The 16,433-nt window shown below is 44.6% G+C and overlaps 1 protein-coding gene across 2 annotated transcripts in view; it reads right to left on the bottom strand.

The window, feature by feature from the left end:
* Positions 1-2,480: 2,480 nt before the first annotated feature.
* The window catches only part of FITM1 (fat storage inducing transmembrane protein 1), a 51,976-nt gene continuing 38,023 nt past the window's right edge, over positions 2,481-16,433 (bottom strand). For both annotated transcript variants that reach the window (XM_069634007.1, XM_069634006.1), the window contains one exon: positions 2,481-3,444. In XM_069634007.1, coding sequence (XP_069490108.1) covers positions 2,826-3,444 — 619 coding nt within the window. In that variant the 3' untranslated portion in view covers positions 2,481-2,825. The remainder of the gene's footprint in view (positions 3,445-16,433) is intronic.

A 16,433-nucleotide genomic window follows, 5' to 3' on the forward strand; every position in this document is an offset into this window, starting at 1 on the left:
ATGACCACTGCCCGAGGGGGGATGCTCCCTTTTGGCCCCCAGCCTCTATGGAGCCAGACTGAGGTCCATGCAGTTCTTGTTATTGTATTTAAAAGACTCCTGTTATGCCGGATTCAGGCCTGGGGTTCCACTAACTGGCCTTCTTCCTTATATGTCCAGTGCCCTTCTCCCATCCACTGCAGCTCCCTCTGATCTGTTATGTCTGCACTGGGGGGGGGTTAAGTTCTGCAGTGCTGTTGACCGTTGCCCCCCTGCTTTAAGCTTGGGGCCTCTCTTAAATGTTCACTTTTCCTGGAAGGGGGATCTGCACTTTGCTGAGGAGCTGGGTATTGGCATGCCAGCTTAACATATGTTCTTCAGTTTCGGCCCGCTTTATGGAGTCTCTGCATCCGGCTCGTGTTCCTCTGCTACTCCGTCCCTCGCCGAGTCAAGCTCCCTTCTCCAGCCTTGCCAGTGCTCCATGCTGTCCCGAGCCACCTCTCTTCTTTCCACCGCCTTGTGGCTAAGTTCAGCCTTGCTGCTTCCCACTGCTCCCTGTTGCTCCGCCGGTGGGAGCCGCTCTTCTCCCGCTGGTCTGCAGTGGTGCTCAGCTTCGCCTCCTCCTGCCCGCCGGCTGGATCTGTTCTTTCTCCGGTCCTCCCAACGCACACGGTCCGGCTCTGGCTCCTCCTCCACTTCGCGTCTCCTGGGCCACTCCGGGCGAGAGCATCTACCCTCTCCCTCTGTCTGCGGCCCGCGGTCATGGTCTTCCGCTCCGCTATCCTGACAGCACCACTGCCACTCCACTGGGCTTTAGGTTCCTTTTTGCGGGTCCCGGCGGGATTAGGCTCCAGACCGTTGCAGCTCCACAGCGTCCCTCCGACAGGCTTTCCCTGTGTCGGTCGTCATACAAGAGCCAACCCGGCTTCCCCTGAAGCAACTTGCCGCATTCTTCCTCTGTCCCTGACTAAATTTGCCCGGGGAGGGGATTTTAGCTTGTTATTTCCTTATCTAGGGTGGTGGGGGTGTGGAGAGCACAGTTTCATTCACAGTGTTCTCACCCTGGCGGCCATCTTGGATCTGGAATAGCTGTTTTTTTAACACTTTATGTATGGCAGTTTAAAATGTGCATCCTACTGCTCTTCTTTTTACTGTTTGTTCTTTCCTACTGTGCATTTATTTTCTGTAGTAATGTGCCAATTGCGTTTGTTTAAATTATTGTGCCATATCTTATAGTATGGGCAAAAAAGACTGATTCTTTAAGGGTGTAAAATAATATATCTAAGATGGTGGTCGTTAGAGATGGTAATAGGTGTGGGTTTTGTTTACATTTACTGATTTTATTTTCCTTTATAACAGCATTTAGTTTTTGCTTTTTTCTGTAAAAAGTATGCATTTTCGAACTTTGACTTTGTCATTGAATTGTTTACCTATGTAGATTTTTGTAGCAATGAATATTCATGGAGATAAATGGAATAAGATGAATACACGTAGACTGATGTGTTCATCTTCTTAAAATCGGAATACTGGGTCTATCGTAGCTCCAATAGTAATTCTGCAGTAGCATGCTAACATGGTTCACTGGTGACACGTCTGACTTTTTCAAAGCCCCACAATAGCAAACATATGACCCTCCTCGCCCCTTGCTTTGATGCTCAGATTGATGCTCAGAAATTTGAAATAGTGAGAGACAGTGATTATATGGCCACTGATGAGACCAACAGCTGCCATCTCTTCCCTTTTACATGCAGCCTCCTTTTATTGGAGAACAATAAAAGAGTTTCCCAGAATGGCACATGTACTTTTCCATACCACAAAAACTTGATTTGTGCATATTTATTGTTCCTTAACAGAGATAGTATCAACTGTCCGTTGTTACAGGACAATCCCTGGGATAGCTTTAGGCCTCAGCCATCAAACCCCAACCTCCAATCCTTCATTAGCCGTCGAGACCCAGAGGGCACATCTTTTAACAAACATAGCATATCTAAGCTGCAGCTGGATTCTGAGGTACTTGGAGCTCTGGAATCCAGGGGACTTATAGTCTTTTAGTCTCCAAATAGATGCAAGGTCCCTGGACCAATAGGGAAAAGAGTGACCCTTAGAACCCTCAAATAGCATTTTCAGCAAAGAGATTGTTCATTAGGCCTCTGGTTACATTGTCAGAGAAACAAGACCTTGAAAGGGCATAAAATCCTCCACCGGAACAGGGAAATCCCTGAGGGGTGAGGTGCAAACCTCGACCCAACAATAGGAACACTTCCAAGGCAGGACTGGGGATCCTCTTCAGAGACATCAGACAGTAAAGTGCCACAGTACACTTGCCAGAGCCAGACAGTAGACATGGCCATCTGGTTGCATCATTCCCAGAGACAGCAAGGCTATGAGGATGTCCCTCTCAGGCATCTAGCTTCCTATACTATCCATAAGGTCACAGGGGTAAATCATTACCGACTCTTAAAGATGACCACATTATTCCTCACATGACATTAAGAAAATCCTTTGGTACACAAATAGAGTTTATTGTTCAAACAAACTCTCAAGCATGCACTGTCTGTACATCTGTGCACCGAGCACATCAATATTGGTTTGATCGATCTCTTCAAGTGCATTTCATAAGTAAAAAAATGAAAATGCATAGCATGGTCAGGTGTTTATAGTCCATACAGGCACAGAGACTGAACATACTTCTACAGTCTATACAAGTATTTTCTATGTATACATACATGCACAGACCATAAAGGCGTGCACAGTCAATACAAGCATGTACAGTCCATATATGCATGCACACTGTACAGATTTGCACATCTGCAAAATCATGGGTGGTCCTGTCTTCCTGTTCACAATTAGTTTGGTTTCTGCTTATCTGTGGCCTTTAAGAAAAGTCCATGGCCTGGCCGGCCCGGTGACCAGCGGCTCCGGTACCAGTAGCGGTAGGTAAGGTGCCAGCACAGGGTGCCAATGGCGGCACCCACAATCTTGTGTGAATACTCATGGAAGTAGATAACAGTACAGAATAGCATGAAGTTCCAAAGTGCCAATAAGGTGGCATTGAGCAAGAAAACTAAACGCAGTGGTATGCCTGCCTCAGCCCCCTGTGCAGTAAGGTAGCGGTGAAAGACAGCCATCTCCTCAGCCAAGGTCAAGCAACAGTAGGTCAGCATGAAGGCATGACCCGAGACGTCATATCCATGCCAGCGGTGGCCCTCACGTTGACAGGAGGCTTTATCATGTAGGTGACCCAGAAGCAGCAACCCATCTGGTACCGGTTGGAAGCATGAACCTGTGACATTCTCAATGAGCAGGAAGAGCTGGCCAGAGGAGAACCAGACCGCTGCGCCCACTGCCAGACGGCTAAGGTGGCGAAGGGTGATTAGTATGCTTCCACTGGCAGTGTACGCTACAAGCAGGATGAATCCTCCTACAAAGAGGCACGTCCAGCCCCATGCCGACTGTACAAACTTACTGCAGAGAAAGAGAAGAGAATTGGGTCATTAGAGAAGCACAAAGTCTGGAGAAAAGCACACATCCTCCCTCCTCCCAGAGAAAGATAACAGGCAGGTCATGAGGACAGGGAGACGCATGGAAACAATCACAAATGCTCCCTGGGATATCATGAGAAGAGCACCAGATGCCAGCAGGGTACAAAGAACAATGGAAACCAAACCACAGGCTTCTCTTATCACCCATACCTCCAAGAAGGGAAATGGGTCAGAATGTTAGAGAGAATCATGGGACAAGAACGTTTACCTCACCTCACCCACCCAGGTAGCAGGATGTGACACCAGACAGATAGGTGAGATGGCAAAGTGCTAGACTGGCACCATACCAGCCCCCTCTTCCCCAAATGCAGCAAGTTACAGGGAAAAAGCACTTGGGTATAAGGATTTGATATCTTATGGAGAGAGACAGGAGACCTAAGAGACAAGTGAGAAGAGCTGAGAGAAGGCAGAGGAGAATCATACATTCCAGCTGTAGAGGGAGAGAAATGAGAAAAGGTAGAAAGAACAGCACATAGTCTTGCAATATACACACAAACTACTTCATAGAGGGAAAGAAGGGAGGCATGGGGCAATATAGATCAAGTGGAGAAGGATACAGGGGAGTCTTGGGACTAGCAAACATCCTACACTTTCACTTGCAAAAGGTTAAGGGGAACGGGTGTGGAAAATGGCACTCTAACTATGGAAACCCAGATTGTATCCGTAGGGAGAGGAAAGGGGCACACGTGAGAAAAGCAAAGAAAACTCTGGCGACATATACATCAAATGACAAAGAAGGTGCTTGATAAAGGAAGTCATTTGTAAAGGAGCACTGCTATTCCTCCTCTAAGGCACCACAGTGCAAAGTGCAAGGGCCCTACAATGTTTATTTTCTCACTTTACTTTCTATCTTGTACTTTCAAGTGCCAATCCTTTAATTCAAATGTTGGTACTACTCACAAGCAATATCACAAATGTGTTTGACTTTTCTCAGTATACCTGTCTGCTCCTCCTACACCCTTTTTTTCTGCAACGAGGTAGGGAGGGTACTTACAATTTATAATTTTATTACACAGGGACAAAGGGAATGGATCCTAAAATGGGATTTTCCTTTTTTAATCTGTCAGTCCATAGGCTCTCCAGGAGATAATCAGCTAACATTGTTTTCTTTTATAAAAAGTGGGTGGGGACAGCAAATACGTTTGCCATCGTCCTGGGTTTGACCTAGATCAGGCAGGGGTCTCCAACCTGTGGCATGCCTGATGTTTTTTTCAAAATTAAATTGTATTGTAATGTTCTTCTCACATGAACATTCAATACTCATTATTGCATGTTTGTTAACAGCACCATAACACATTTCCGTTCTCGATCTTTCCTCATTAAGACCATTATGATGCCCTCATTAAGACCATTATGATGCCCCCGTGTTCATTAACTGCCAAAGCCCTCCAATCCCTCCACCCTCACACTTCCCTTTTATCCAAGTAACTCATGAACTTTTAGAACAATTCAAAACACCTTATGTGGTCCCACCTTGCCAGGCTCCTTCTATATTTGATCCGGATTCATCTAGGAGGTGGGTCAAAAACTCCATGTCATACATACTGCACACTTTTGAAACCCATTATTTCTCAGTGGGGGCGTTACTTCTCTTCCAGAATTGTGCCAGCAGCTCCTGGTGGACACAAGGAGGATTCTCAACATATACCCCATGTTGCCTCTTTCCTCCCCCCTCTCCTCAACCCCAAAAGGCATTAATAAGGGAGAGAGTTCTATCAATCCGGTCCATTCCCTTTATCCACAAGAGAAACTCTTTGCAGTATTTCTGGTCAAGACTTCCCATGTTAGTTGCACACGAATCTTGGGATGTAAAGGGGCCCCGCGATCCACTTTCTTCAATAGCTTTGTTTATCATAGAAGAACGTTATGCAACCACACCACAAATGATAGCAGTCCCTGTTCACCTGCCGACATTTCCAACAATGAGAATCCACCCCGAGAACATCCTAGCCAGGCTAGCCGGCGAATAATGCTACCTATGGATCAATTTTAAACATTGCATCTCATATTGGAGACATTCTTACTTATCGTAGGCCATAACAGATCCGAGATGTGTCTGTCGAGATCTTTTGCCTAGTTGTCTCTAGCAACTAGTTGGTTCAGTGGGCCAGCTCGGAGCTGCTCCACATATAACCCTGCTAACAAACCCCTTGTGCCTGTAGCCTGAAGTATCCTCTTCTCAAATGCAGTCGGCTCTATTTGAAGGTTTTCCCCCCATTTAGAATCTGTGAGTGCCCCCTTGAGCTGCAAAAATCAAAACATCGATAGCCACTCTATTCACAGGCATTCCTCCAACCTCTCCAAGGATATGAAAATGCCATTTTCCCATAATTGTCCCACCTTACTGAGGGCCCCCTTCATACCATAATTGAAATTGAAGCGGTTCTGCTGTGTAGTTTCTCAATGGGGGAGCCCATATACAAGTTAGGAGCGAGGGCTGTGTTGTAAGCTATTGAGTGTCACCTCGCTCCTTCCAAATCGACCAGAATACCTCCAGAAATAGGTGCTGTAGGACCCTCTTCGAAATCATGTCCTGGGGAACCTAAAACCACTCCGCCAGTGAAACCAGGGCCAACCATATTGTCCATTTCTATCCACTGTTTTTGGGGTACAGAGCTCAAATGATCTACCATTATCTGTAGTTGTGCTGCCTTGTAGTACACTCCTAGATCCGGGAAACTCACCTCCCTTCATTGCGCACCCTAACTAGTGTCTTACATGCTATCCAGGGCTTTGCCCCTGCCCACAGAAACCTAACCAGCACTCGCTTGATTGTCTCCACAAATGTTTGGGGGGACCACCACGCAGGGATGACATCACATTACCCTTGACCTCCAATGACATCACAGGAAGTAATGGCACACAGCCTTTCCGCCTTGACAAAACAGTAAAAGTGGCATCACATAGCATTGTTCCTCAGCAAACTAAGAAAAATATGGTTATGATATCACTGTAATATGATATACATTTAATGCAAGAATGGATTACCATATGTAGCGTTAATATCAGTGTGTATAGGGCCATATTACCAAATTACTGTGAATGTAAGCAGACGTCCAAAACAACAACATGGATTATTGTACATCACACACCGGCTTTTTACGTCCTCCCCAAATACACAAGAACCCACTAGTACCACCAGGAAGACCCTTTGTGGCAGCCATAAATTCGATCCTAGAACCACTGCCTATTTATTCTGACTGGTTCCTAAGGCCCTTTGTCTCAAAAATGACATCTTATGTTAAAGACACTAAAAGCATGCTAAGGACTCTTCAGACCATTAAGCTAAACCCCAATGAAATCCTAGTGACCCTGGATGTGGTGAGTCTCTACACCAGTATCCCCCAACACGACTGTTTAAGGGTGATGACTAAATACTTGAATGATCGAACCCAAACACTAACGAAAGTCCCAACTGCATTCATCCTAGAATGTATTAGGTTGGCTTTAACAGACATGTTTTTTTCTTTACAATGGTTGTTTCTACAATCAGCTACAAGGCACAAGCATGGGTGCTACATTTGCACCGGATTTAGCTAACCTTTATATGGATGATCTGGAACAACAATCGATCTAGGGGACTAACAACCTTTATTCCAAATTCATCAAGATATGGTTTTGCTAAATCGACAACATCTGTATGATTTGGAGCGGTACTTCTGAACAACTAACCTCCTTTTGAATGGCTTAACACACAAAACTCCTTCATTCAATTTACAATACACTCCAACCCAAAGAACATAGCCTTTCTGGATCTCGAAATACAGAAAACAGATTCAGGCAGTTTAGAAACAGTCCTGTATAGAAAACCGACTGATAAGAACATGTTATTTAACTACCACAGTTTTCACCCGTGTAGTCTTAAAGAGAGACTCCCATACTGCACACAACTCAACATGTACAAAGAACATGGAAAGACACTAAAATCTAGGTTTAAGGATAGAGGTTAACCTAAGACCACTGTGCAGCGGGCATATAAAAGGGCGCTACATGTAAACAGAGCCAGCTGTCTGGAACCGTCACAGCGACATGTAAACAGAGCCAGCTGTCTGGAACCGTCACAGCGACATACCCTGGATAAAATGACCTGTGTAAGTACATACAGTCCTATCAGTAGCCATTTGAGGAAGACCATCCTAAAACACTGGCACATGATAAAAATGGATGATTTTAATCCATCTACACCACGTTTCGCCTTTAAAAGGCAAAACAATCTTAAAGACACCCTTGTACATACATATCCCTTTGCCATTAGGGATAGACCATCACAAACACCTCTGTGGGGTTTTCCTCCAGTAGAAGGTCATCATTGCTGTGGTAAATGCTCAGTATGTGCGCAAACTTCAAATATGAAAAGTATCAAATTGAGAAACACTGTAGTCAAACTTACATCTTTCACCAACTGCCTCAACCAATGGGCAGTCTATGCCATTAAATGCCCATGCGATCTGGTCTACATTGGGAAAACCAAGCGCCAAATACGCCAGAGAATTTGCGAGTATAAGTCGTGCATCCAAAACAAGATAGAGACCAAACCATTAGTGGCTCACTTCATAGCTAAACAGCACAAATGTACCGATATGCTATGGTGCGTTATCCAGGTTATCAAACAATCTCCAAGAGGAGGAAACCGAGATCTAAACCTCACCAAATGTGAACAAAGGTGGATTTATGACATGGATATGGTAAAACACGGCCTTAACATCGCCGTGGAATGGAGTGAATTTATTTAATATCGACATCCCTAGAACAATAAAGGACTATCCTCACTATATGTTACATAATGGCATAAATACGCCGAATCTTTGATGGTACTATTATCTTGACAAACCAAATGCTCCTTTCTTGACTCAGCCCTAAAATATATTTCAATATGGGCCTCCACTGCCTGTTGCGTTCCTATAGGCATATAGTGCTGCAGTGTAGCAGTCAAATTTAACAGCATTGCTCTGTCACGTGATCCACACGAATAACAGCTATGGGAGCCTTAATTTCTTTGTATAAAAACACTTTCTTGTAAAAATATCTTATTTGTAAACTCAGAGAGAAACCAGTACTCACACCTCACATCATGAACGATACGGTCTTGTCACGGGAAAAATCTCGTTGGTACTTAAACTTAGACAATATCACCAGTATATGCAGCCCCTGAATATATTGTAACACGGGCTCTAACTGCTGGGTGCGCATTGTAATACTAATAGACACACAGCGCCTTAGCGCAACAATATCAGCCAGTAATCAATGTGACCCGTAAATTTAAGAACATTACGGTGCCACGCGGCTCACACTAGTAACCAGTGTGGGAGCCCCTCCCAACTTAGTGAGAAATGTATAAGATTTACGGTACTCAACTAGAAGACCCTATACTACCTATTATACGGTAATGACGCGTGAAACACCCTGGTTTACATTTTGTGAATCAGGTGAGTCTTCTTATTTAATAGCACAACACTATACTATATATCGAACTAGTTCAGAAAACATGTAAAATATACTCTCCTCACGCAATATGTCACGTGACTACATAAGCATAGACCCATGACCTCGAACGAGGCAGACAAACACGGCCAGCCCGCTAAGGCACCACACACAGTACGGAAAGGCTGACGAGCAGTATTCACTCCTGCAAATACTACAAGGTAAGCAATGTAGACAGCCGCGCACCCAACAGCAGTTAATCGAGCACAAGGATACCATTTTTTAAAAACCAGTCAGAGATTGAATGAACAAATTCTGCCGTGTAACACAACCTAGCAGTATGTTGTTCTATCCGACCAACAGTACTAATGAAAAACATATAGCAACCAAACAAAGGGGTAAACTGAAACAATTCACCCTTGTATTGACAGATATCATTAAAAAATCACTTTGGAAGTGCCGCTCCAATTCAGTGGATTGCCACACCGGATCTCTGACCTGTCGAGATGCTAATAATAGAAGGCACGGCCTGACACGTGAATCTCTGTAAGTCCTCTCATGGTTTCTAATTAAGGATATATCCATACCCTAAATGAATGTTGGAACATTTACAAGTTCCTTTTTCCTTATTTCCTAAGCAACTGCATACTGGATGTCCAAATTAAATTTCCCAGTATACAAGCTCAGAAGTCCCAAGTAACATTATATGGAGAACACGTGGGTGAAGTGGTTGATTCTTCCAGTAAACAACACGAGTCATCACCTTTACAAACAGTTGGGTAGCACAAGCTCCTTTTTAAAAAAATCCTTTGTTTTGTATATTTTTGTAGATCATTAAACCTACCTTTGGGGAATGAAACTGATCTTCCAGAAAAAACAATTTATGTCCTGAAGATGGCCCAATATTTCAACCAGTGACTACCCAAGACAAGGGTGGTACACATCCAAGGGCCGAAACATATGTCGACCTTAAAGGGAATTTAATGTATCTTTACCATGTTCTATATGCATAATTTAGTGACTGTTATGCCTGAATAAAAACAAATTTAATTTACCCCGCGATTGTATAAATATATGTTGTATGGAAGTGGTGAATGATGATCAAAGGATCAAATGTTTAAACGTTTTTTTAATATGTTTTTATAAAAATTAATTAACGAGAATTTTGTTCTGCAATGAAAGCTATTTGCTTAAATATCTAAGTCTAACCAGGTGACCCTTCTACTTATCAAAAAGGTAGACCCACATCACTCTAGCCTGTTGAACATAAAGGACCTCTAGAGAGGGGTAGTCAATCTGTTCTTTACTCTAATACATTGTACACTCTCCCTTTAATACAGATTTGACCCCCCGTCAACAAAAATTAGGGAGTACCCAATTCTATATTCCCACCAGGTAGAGTGGCCTTTTCTCAGTTATTGTTATGTTTACCAGCATAGACAAAATAAATCAATTCACCTGGGTACCCAGGCTCTTCCTAAACCCAGACTGTTTAGGATCGTAATGTCCTACACTTCTCGTCCAAGCATCCAAGGCCTCAAGAACCAGTGTTGAGAACATTCTGCTGCATGAGTCAAGAAGGGCAATATGCCAATAATACATGGGTATAAGCCTATCGCCCTTCTTGAAAATGGGCACGAAGATAGCGGTTTTCAAGGACTCTGGGATCCTTTTCCATTTCAGAATGTCTTGAAATAAGAGTATCTAGTATATCCGCCCAGAGGGCTGAGGCAGCTTTAATTGTTACGTTTGGAATCCCGTCAGGCCCTGCTGCCCTTGAAGATTTTCACCCCCAAATCAGTACTCTAATTGCTCTATATCTAGATGAGTTCCCACCTAACAGGGGCTACCTCCAGAATGAAGTTACCAATATTATTTACTAGAGCATAAGATTTCTTAAGATGGTGCACCCACGCCTCTTCTGGAATACCATTTGCCTGCATAAAAACTTGCCTGTCTGGATTGTCGTTCATAATACTCCAAAATTCTTTAGTGGCAGGGGTGGACTGGCCTATAGGTAACTCTGGAGATTTCCCGCCAGCCCTCTTCACCCTGGGCCTCTTTTGTGTAGTAAACTATTTTATTTCCGAATCTCCTCATTGGAAAATGGGTGGGCTTGCTGAACGTGTGTAATATAGGGCCATTTTTAACATTATTTCCCGGACCTCTTTTGGTTCCCTATCGACCCCCGTTTAGTGGCCCTGTTCTTTATGATCTGGAGAATCCTCTCTCCCTCTTACTGAAATAGGAGACCCTTCTGGCGTTTTACCCAGGTCCTTAAAGTCTGTTTCATTTTTTTGGCTTTGATTCCATATTCCCTAGGTGTCGCTACTTTCCTCAAGTCACGCAGCTTCAACCACAACTCCCTTTTATGGTCCTGGATTGTCCAATCATAAATGCAGCCCCTGGTTCTCCCCCTAGGCATTCCTAAAACCCCCATTGTTATCTCTCCGGTACCACCTTTTATTAAGGGCAGGGCATTTAGAGCAGAAAGAGAATCCTTTACCTCCTCCACCGAGTTTGAATTCAGCCATCCCCTAAAAGAATGATTACATTTACGTAAGGACCTCGGACTCCAAATCAGCCGATTCCCTGAATGATTCACCTTTAGGTGGGTAGCAGAGGAAATTTTCCTCTCTACAAACCCCAGTTGTAACTGACAGTCCACCAGTGAATGTTCACTTCTGTATATGGAGAAATCAGTAGCAATTTTTAACAAGGAACTAGAGGCAAAAATGTCATCCAGAGTTGAGAAGACATTAAATCCATACCACGTTTTACACCAGCCATTTCCACATTCAGACAGTGGACATCCCACTCCCCGCGTGGCAAAGTGTGAGCCACAGGCTGCCACTTAGAGGAAGAAGGAAGCTGTCAGAGGAGGCTTCACCAGCCCTGACCACGCCGCAGGACTACATAATCTACCCAGAAAGCTCTTGCCGGCGATGCCTGGCAACAAATGGTGAGAGGCTGCTGTGAGCCACAGGCTGCTACTCGGAGGAGGAGGGAAGCTAAGAGGAGGCTTCACCAGCCATGAGCACGTCCCCAGGACGCAAAATCTACCCGGGAAGCCCTTGCTGGCAAAGAGTGAGTGGCTGTTGTGAGCGGAGGCTGTTAGCAGCCGAGGGGTGTGCAGAGATCAGGGCGAGCTGTCATTTGTTATTAATTTTTTTACATGTATTTTACATTTTCTGAATTCTTAACCAACATACACAACAGTCACCAGGATTACTTTTGTTTACAGCAATAATAAGTACTTCAAAAGGTATTGGGACTACAGCCTAAAAAAAACATTTCCCTAGCAGGGTACCAGACATGCGATTACCTCTCACTTCCAGCCCTCCCGTAACAATTCCATCAACACGTGATTCCCATTTCTCCTAAGCCAATCCATTCAGCGAGCTGTCATTTATAATTACTGTGAGCAACTTTTTTCATGACATCCTCCCTTATGGTGATTGCCTGTTATTGTGTGAGGTAACCTTCCCAGGGTTGATAACATTGCTACTTTACTTCCTGCTGTGAGTAGCCAGGAATGAGATGCAGACACAGAGAGCTCATATTTTTGGCTATAAACTTGTATTAAAAAATAAAAGGGGGTTGGCAAATTCCTAGCTGTCCCTATTCTAAGAGGTATTTCCCTACCGCAACCAAAAACAAAGTGTCTGTCCATTGTCAAGTTGCCCATAGCAAAATGTCCTGTGTCCGAAATCCTACTCACACTCCACAAGGAACTCTAATGTGATAAGGATAATGCCTTTGGGCTTGAAAGTGCACAAATGTTCAAGCTCAAATTTGTCGGCCCCAATCTGAGCTGCTAAATATTGTCCTATACATGCCTCCGCTCGTGCCTGAAAGGTTCATCGGCTGCTCTTGCTGCCTATTGCATTACACCCCGCCTGATTAACTACTCTGTGCTTGGGCTTATATATGCTTTTCATACCGTTGTTTATTGCCCCTATGTATACTTTTCTCTAGCACTCCTTGTCTTTGCCAATCATGTACGAATTACATTAATACACTTTTTACGTTAATACCCCTTGAATGACTGTGAACTAATGCTATCCCGCATCACCGACTCCTGCATCATACACATTTATCACGGTAATACGTGCTGATAATTGCTCCGCATGTTCCCAATTGAGTGTTAGCACGTTGCAGCATTCTCGCTGTGACTAGTTCCTGCAACAACTGCCTTCAGCTGGTGCTTTACTTACTCTCGCCTCACCATGTTTCGCCAGCCTTGCTGTCTGCTAGTGCGATGCGTTGCTTTGTGATGTCCATCATACATGCCTTGCAGAACTGCCCTTTCGAGCCTTGAATACACCTACTCGCCCCAGCTCCACCTACTCTACAGGAGACTTGGGTGCACCCTATGCCTTTATAGCACATCCCAGGGCACCTTTAAACTGTTCTCATGCTTATTATCGTGTGCAAGTGATGCCACACGTGCGACACCATTGCATTGCACAGCTGGCTTCAACTGTCTTTGTCCATACTACTTCGAACTTACCTCACTATGTCCATGCCTCACTTATTATGCTGCTCTTTTATGTTACACTATTTGAAAACATTGTTGGCTGGGTCTTATTTCAGTAGTGCTGCTCACTTACACACTACCGTTACTAAGAAACCTAATCTCACTATGCTGGGCATTGCCAGCTCCCTAGGCCTTTCTAGGCTACCACACACTAGAGTTCCCCTTCCTTCTTCTCGCCTGCCTTACGGCCTGCTGCACAGCACCTGTACCAAGACCAAATCCATGCCTCCACCTAATAATCCCTACCTGAATTCCCCTGCCTTATGGCTGGAACACTTCGCAGCCAAACCCACCCCCAACCAACCCTGCTCTGTGCTCCTCAGGAACACCAGACTAGGTTCCAGATTTATTCACGCATCCCATCATGCGCACTCTCTCAACTCTACTTCGAAATCCACGAGCAACACAGGCACCAACTCACACAGCCTTAAGGCCCCAGGCCTCACTAACACCTCTCCCTTAGGCACCCCCAACAACACCTTGTTTAAAACCCCCATCTCCATAGAGACCCTGATTAAAGGCGCCCTTGTCAACGCCAGGCCCCTCCCAGCGCAAGCACTGGACATTGCTGTCTTTATCACATTGCATGATCCAGACTTCATTGCTATCACAGAGACCTGGTTACATGCAGCATCATGTCCCTTACTTTCCCTTGCCTTACCCAGTGGTTATGCCATCGTTAGATGTGACCGCAACACCAACCAATCTAAAGGCGGTGGTGTTGCCATCATTCACAAAACCTCCCTCGCTCTCAGAGTCATCCCTAATCAACAAATTGTGTCAGCTGAGTTAGTGACGGTTAAGTTACCTATCTCACCTAACCAAACCGCCACCTTGCATCTTATCTACAGGCCCCCAGGTCCTATCACTACCTTTGCAGATGATATTACATCCATCTTTGCAGATAACACCAAGACTAACTCGCAAATTATTTTACTAGGTGACTTTAATCTTGGTCACCACAACCCCAATGACCTCAAAGCACTAGACATCGCCAATACCCTAACATACATGGGCTTCTCCAATCACATCTTCGAACCTACCCACATCAAAAGAAGAACCCTTGATTGGCTGGTCGACCTGAACTGCACCATTAACTTAGTGGCTAACTCACCGTGGGTCTGGTCTGACCACCACATAATCTACTTCAATATCAAAGCCAACGACCAATGTCAAAATCAGGACATTGCACCTGCAATACACACCAGAAATAAAAGGGACATAACAAGAGAGAAACTCCTCCCTCTCATCCTACCCATATTAAACAATGTTTCACTGTCATGTACAGATCCCACAGTCTTAATAGATACATACAACCACATCATACTCATAGCCATGAACTCTATTGCCCCAATCAAACGGAGGAAACCTAAATCGCGTGCTCACCTCAATTCTTGGTTCACGCCACAACTGAGAGTGTTACGCAAATAAAAGAGAAACATGGAAGTCCGCTGGAAAAGTCATCCTTCTGATGCCAACAAAGACAGTCTCATTATAGCCTCCCTTAACTATAAAGAGACTATCTTTCAAGCCAAAACAGAGACCTATAATAAGAGTATCATGCAAGCTGAATCCAATACGAAAGAGCTTTTTAAGATAATTAAAGAACTTGAATCACCATCCACCTCTCCAGACACCTGTAGCAAAGACAGTTTATGGTGCTCTAATATTCAAAAAGTGCTGCTTGACAAAAATCGCTACACTTCAATCCAAAATTTACACTAATAAAACAGCCTACAGACTGACCTGCAGCCTAAGTCCCCCGCACCCCCTGGGAATACTGCCCCTATACCTCACACCCTCAAACCATTCAGCTTCTCACCCCTAACCATCTCTGAGGTTGAAAACCTTATCAGCAAACTCAAACCCTCCAACTGCCAGGGTGATTCATGTCCTGCTCCCATCATCCCATCATCAAGGAGGCCACCCACGAATTAGCCCCGTTTATTACTGCCTTTATAAATTCTGAATTTATCTCAGGCATAATCCCTGATAACCTCAAGGACGCATGGGTCATCCCTCTACTCAAAAAACCCTCCCTAGACCCTAGCATACCCACCAATTATACACCCATCACCACGGTCCCCTTTCTGCTAATAATTCTGGACCAAGCTGCCTATCTGCAGATCCAGAGCTACTTAGAAACCAACAAACTACTTGGTCACAGGCAATCCGGCTTCCGACCAAGGCACGGAACTGAAACCGCCCTCATTGATTTAAAAACCCAAATTGACGATTTAAAAGACAACGGAAAACTGGTCCTCTTGCTATTACTTGACTTATTGGCTGCATTTGACCTGGTCAACCACCAAATGTTCTGCCGACATCTAAAATTAGCAGCCCATTTCTCAGACAAAGCTACCATCTGGATTAGCTCCTTCCTGGCCAATAGATCCATGAGGGTCTTCTCCCCGTCTGCTTCAGCTGAACCCTCGCTAGTTCCTTGCGGGGTCCCTCAGGGATGCTGCATCTCACCCACACTCTACAATGTGTTCACGAAACCACTCTTGATATTCTTGACTATCTGGGTGTCACCTACACTAACTATGCGGATGACACCCAGATACTCATCCCTATCACAGGAGATCCTACGCTGGACACTAAAGCCTTAAATGATGTATACCTGGTCATTCTGGCTTAGATGGCTCAACACGAACTCTGTCTTAACAACGACAAGACAAAGCCCCTCATATTGGGTTCCCACCACCGACTTAGTAGACTTGATGGCAACACCATCAAAGTGTCCAACGATACCAAAACCTTAGGCATCTATCTCGATTTTACCCTATCACGTTCCAGACAAACTAATGCTGTAATCTCAGCATCCGCCTACACGTGCAAACTCATTACAGCTTCTCGTCCCTTCCTCACCACACCGAACTGCATCACCCTTGCTAGAACCCTTATCATGTCGAAACTCGACTACTGTAATGCACTCTACTTAGGGACTA

The sequence above is a fragment of the Ambystoma mexicanum genome, chromosome 13 (genome assembly GCF_040938575.1).
Source record: "Ambystoma mexicanum isolate Mex_15411 chromosome 13, UKY_AmexF1_1, whole genome shotgun sequence".
NCBI lineage: Eukaryota > Metazoa > Chordata > Amphibia > Caudata > Ambystomatidae > Ambystoma > Ambystoma mexicanum.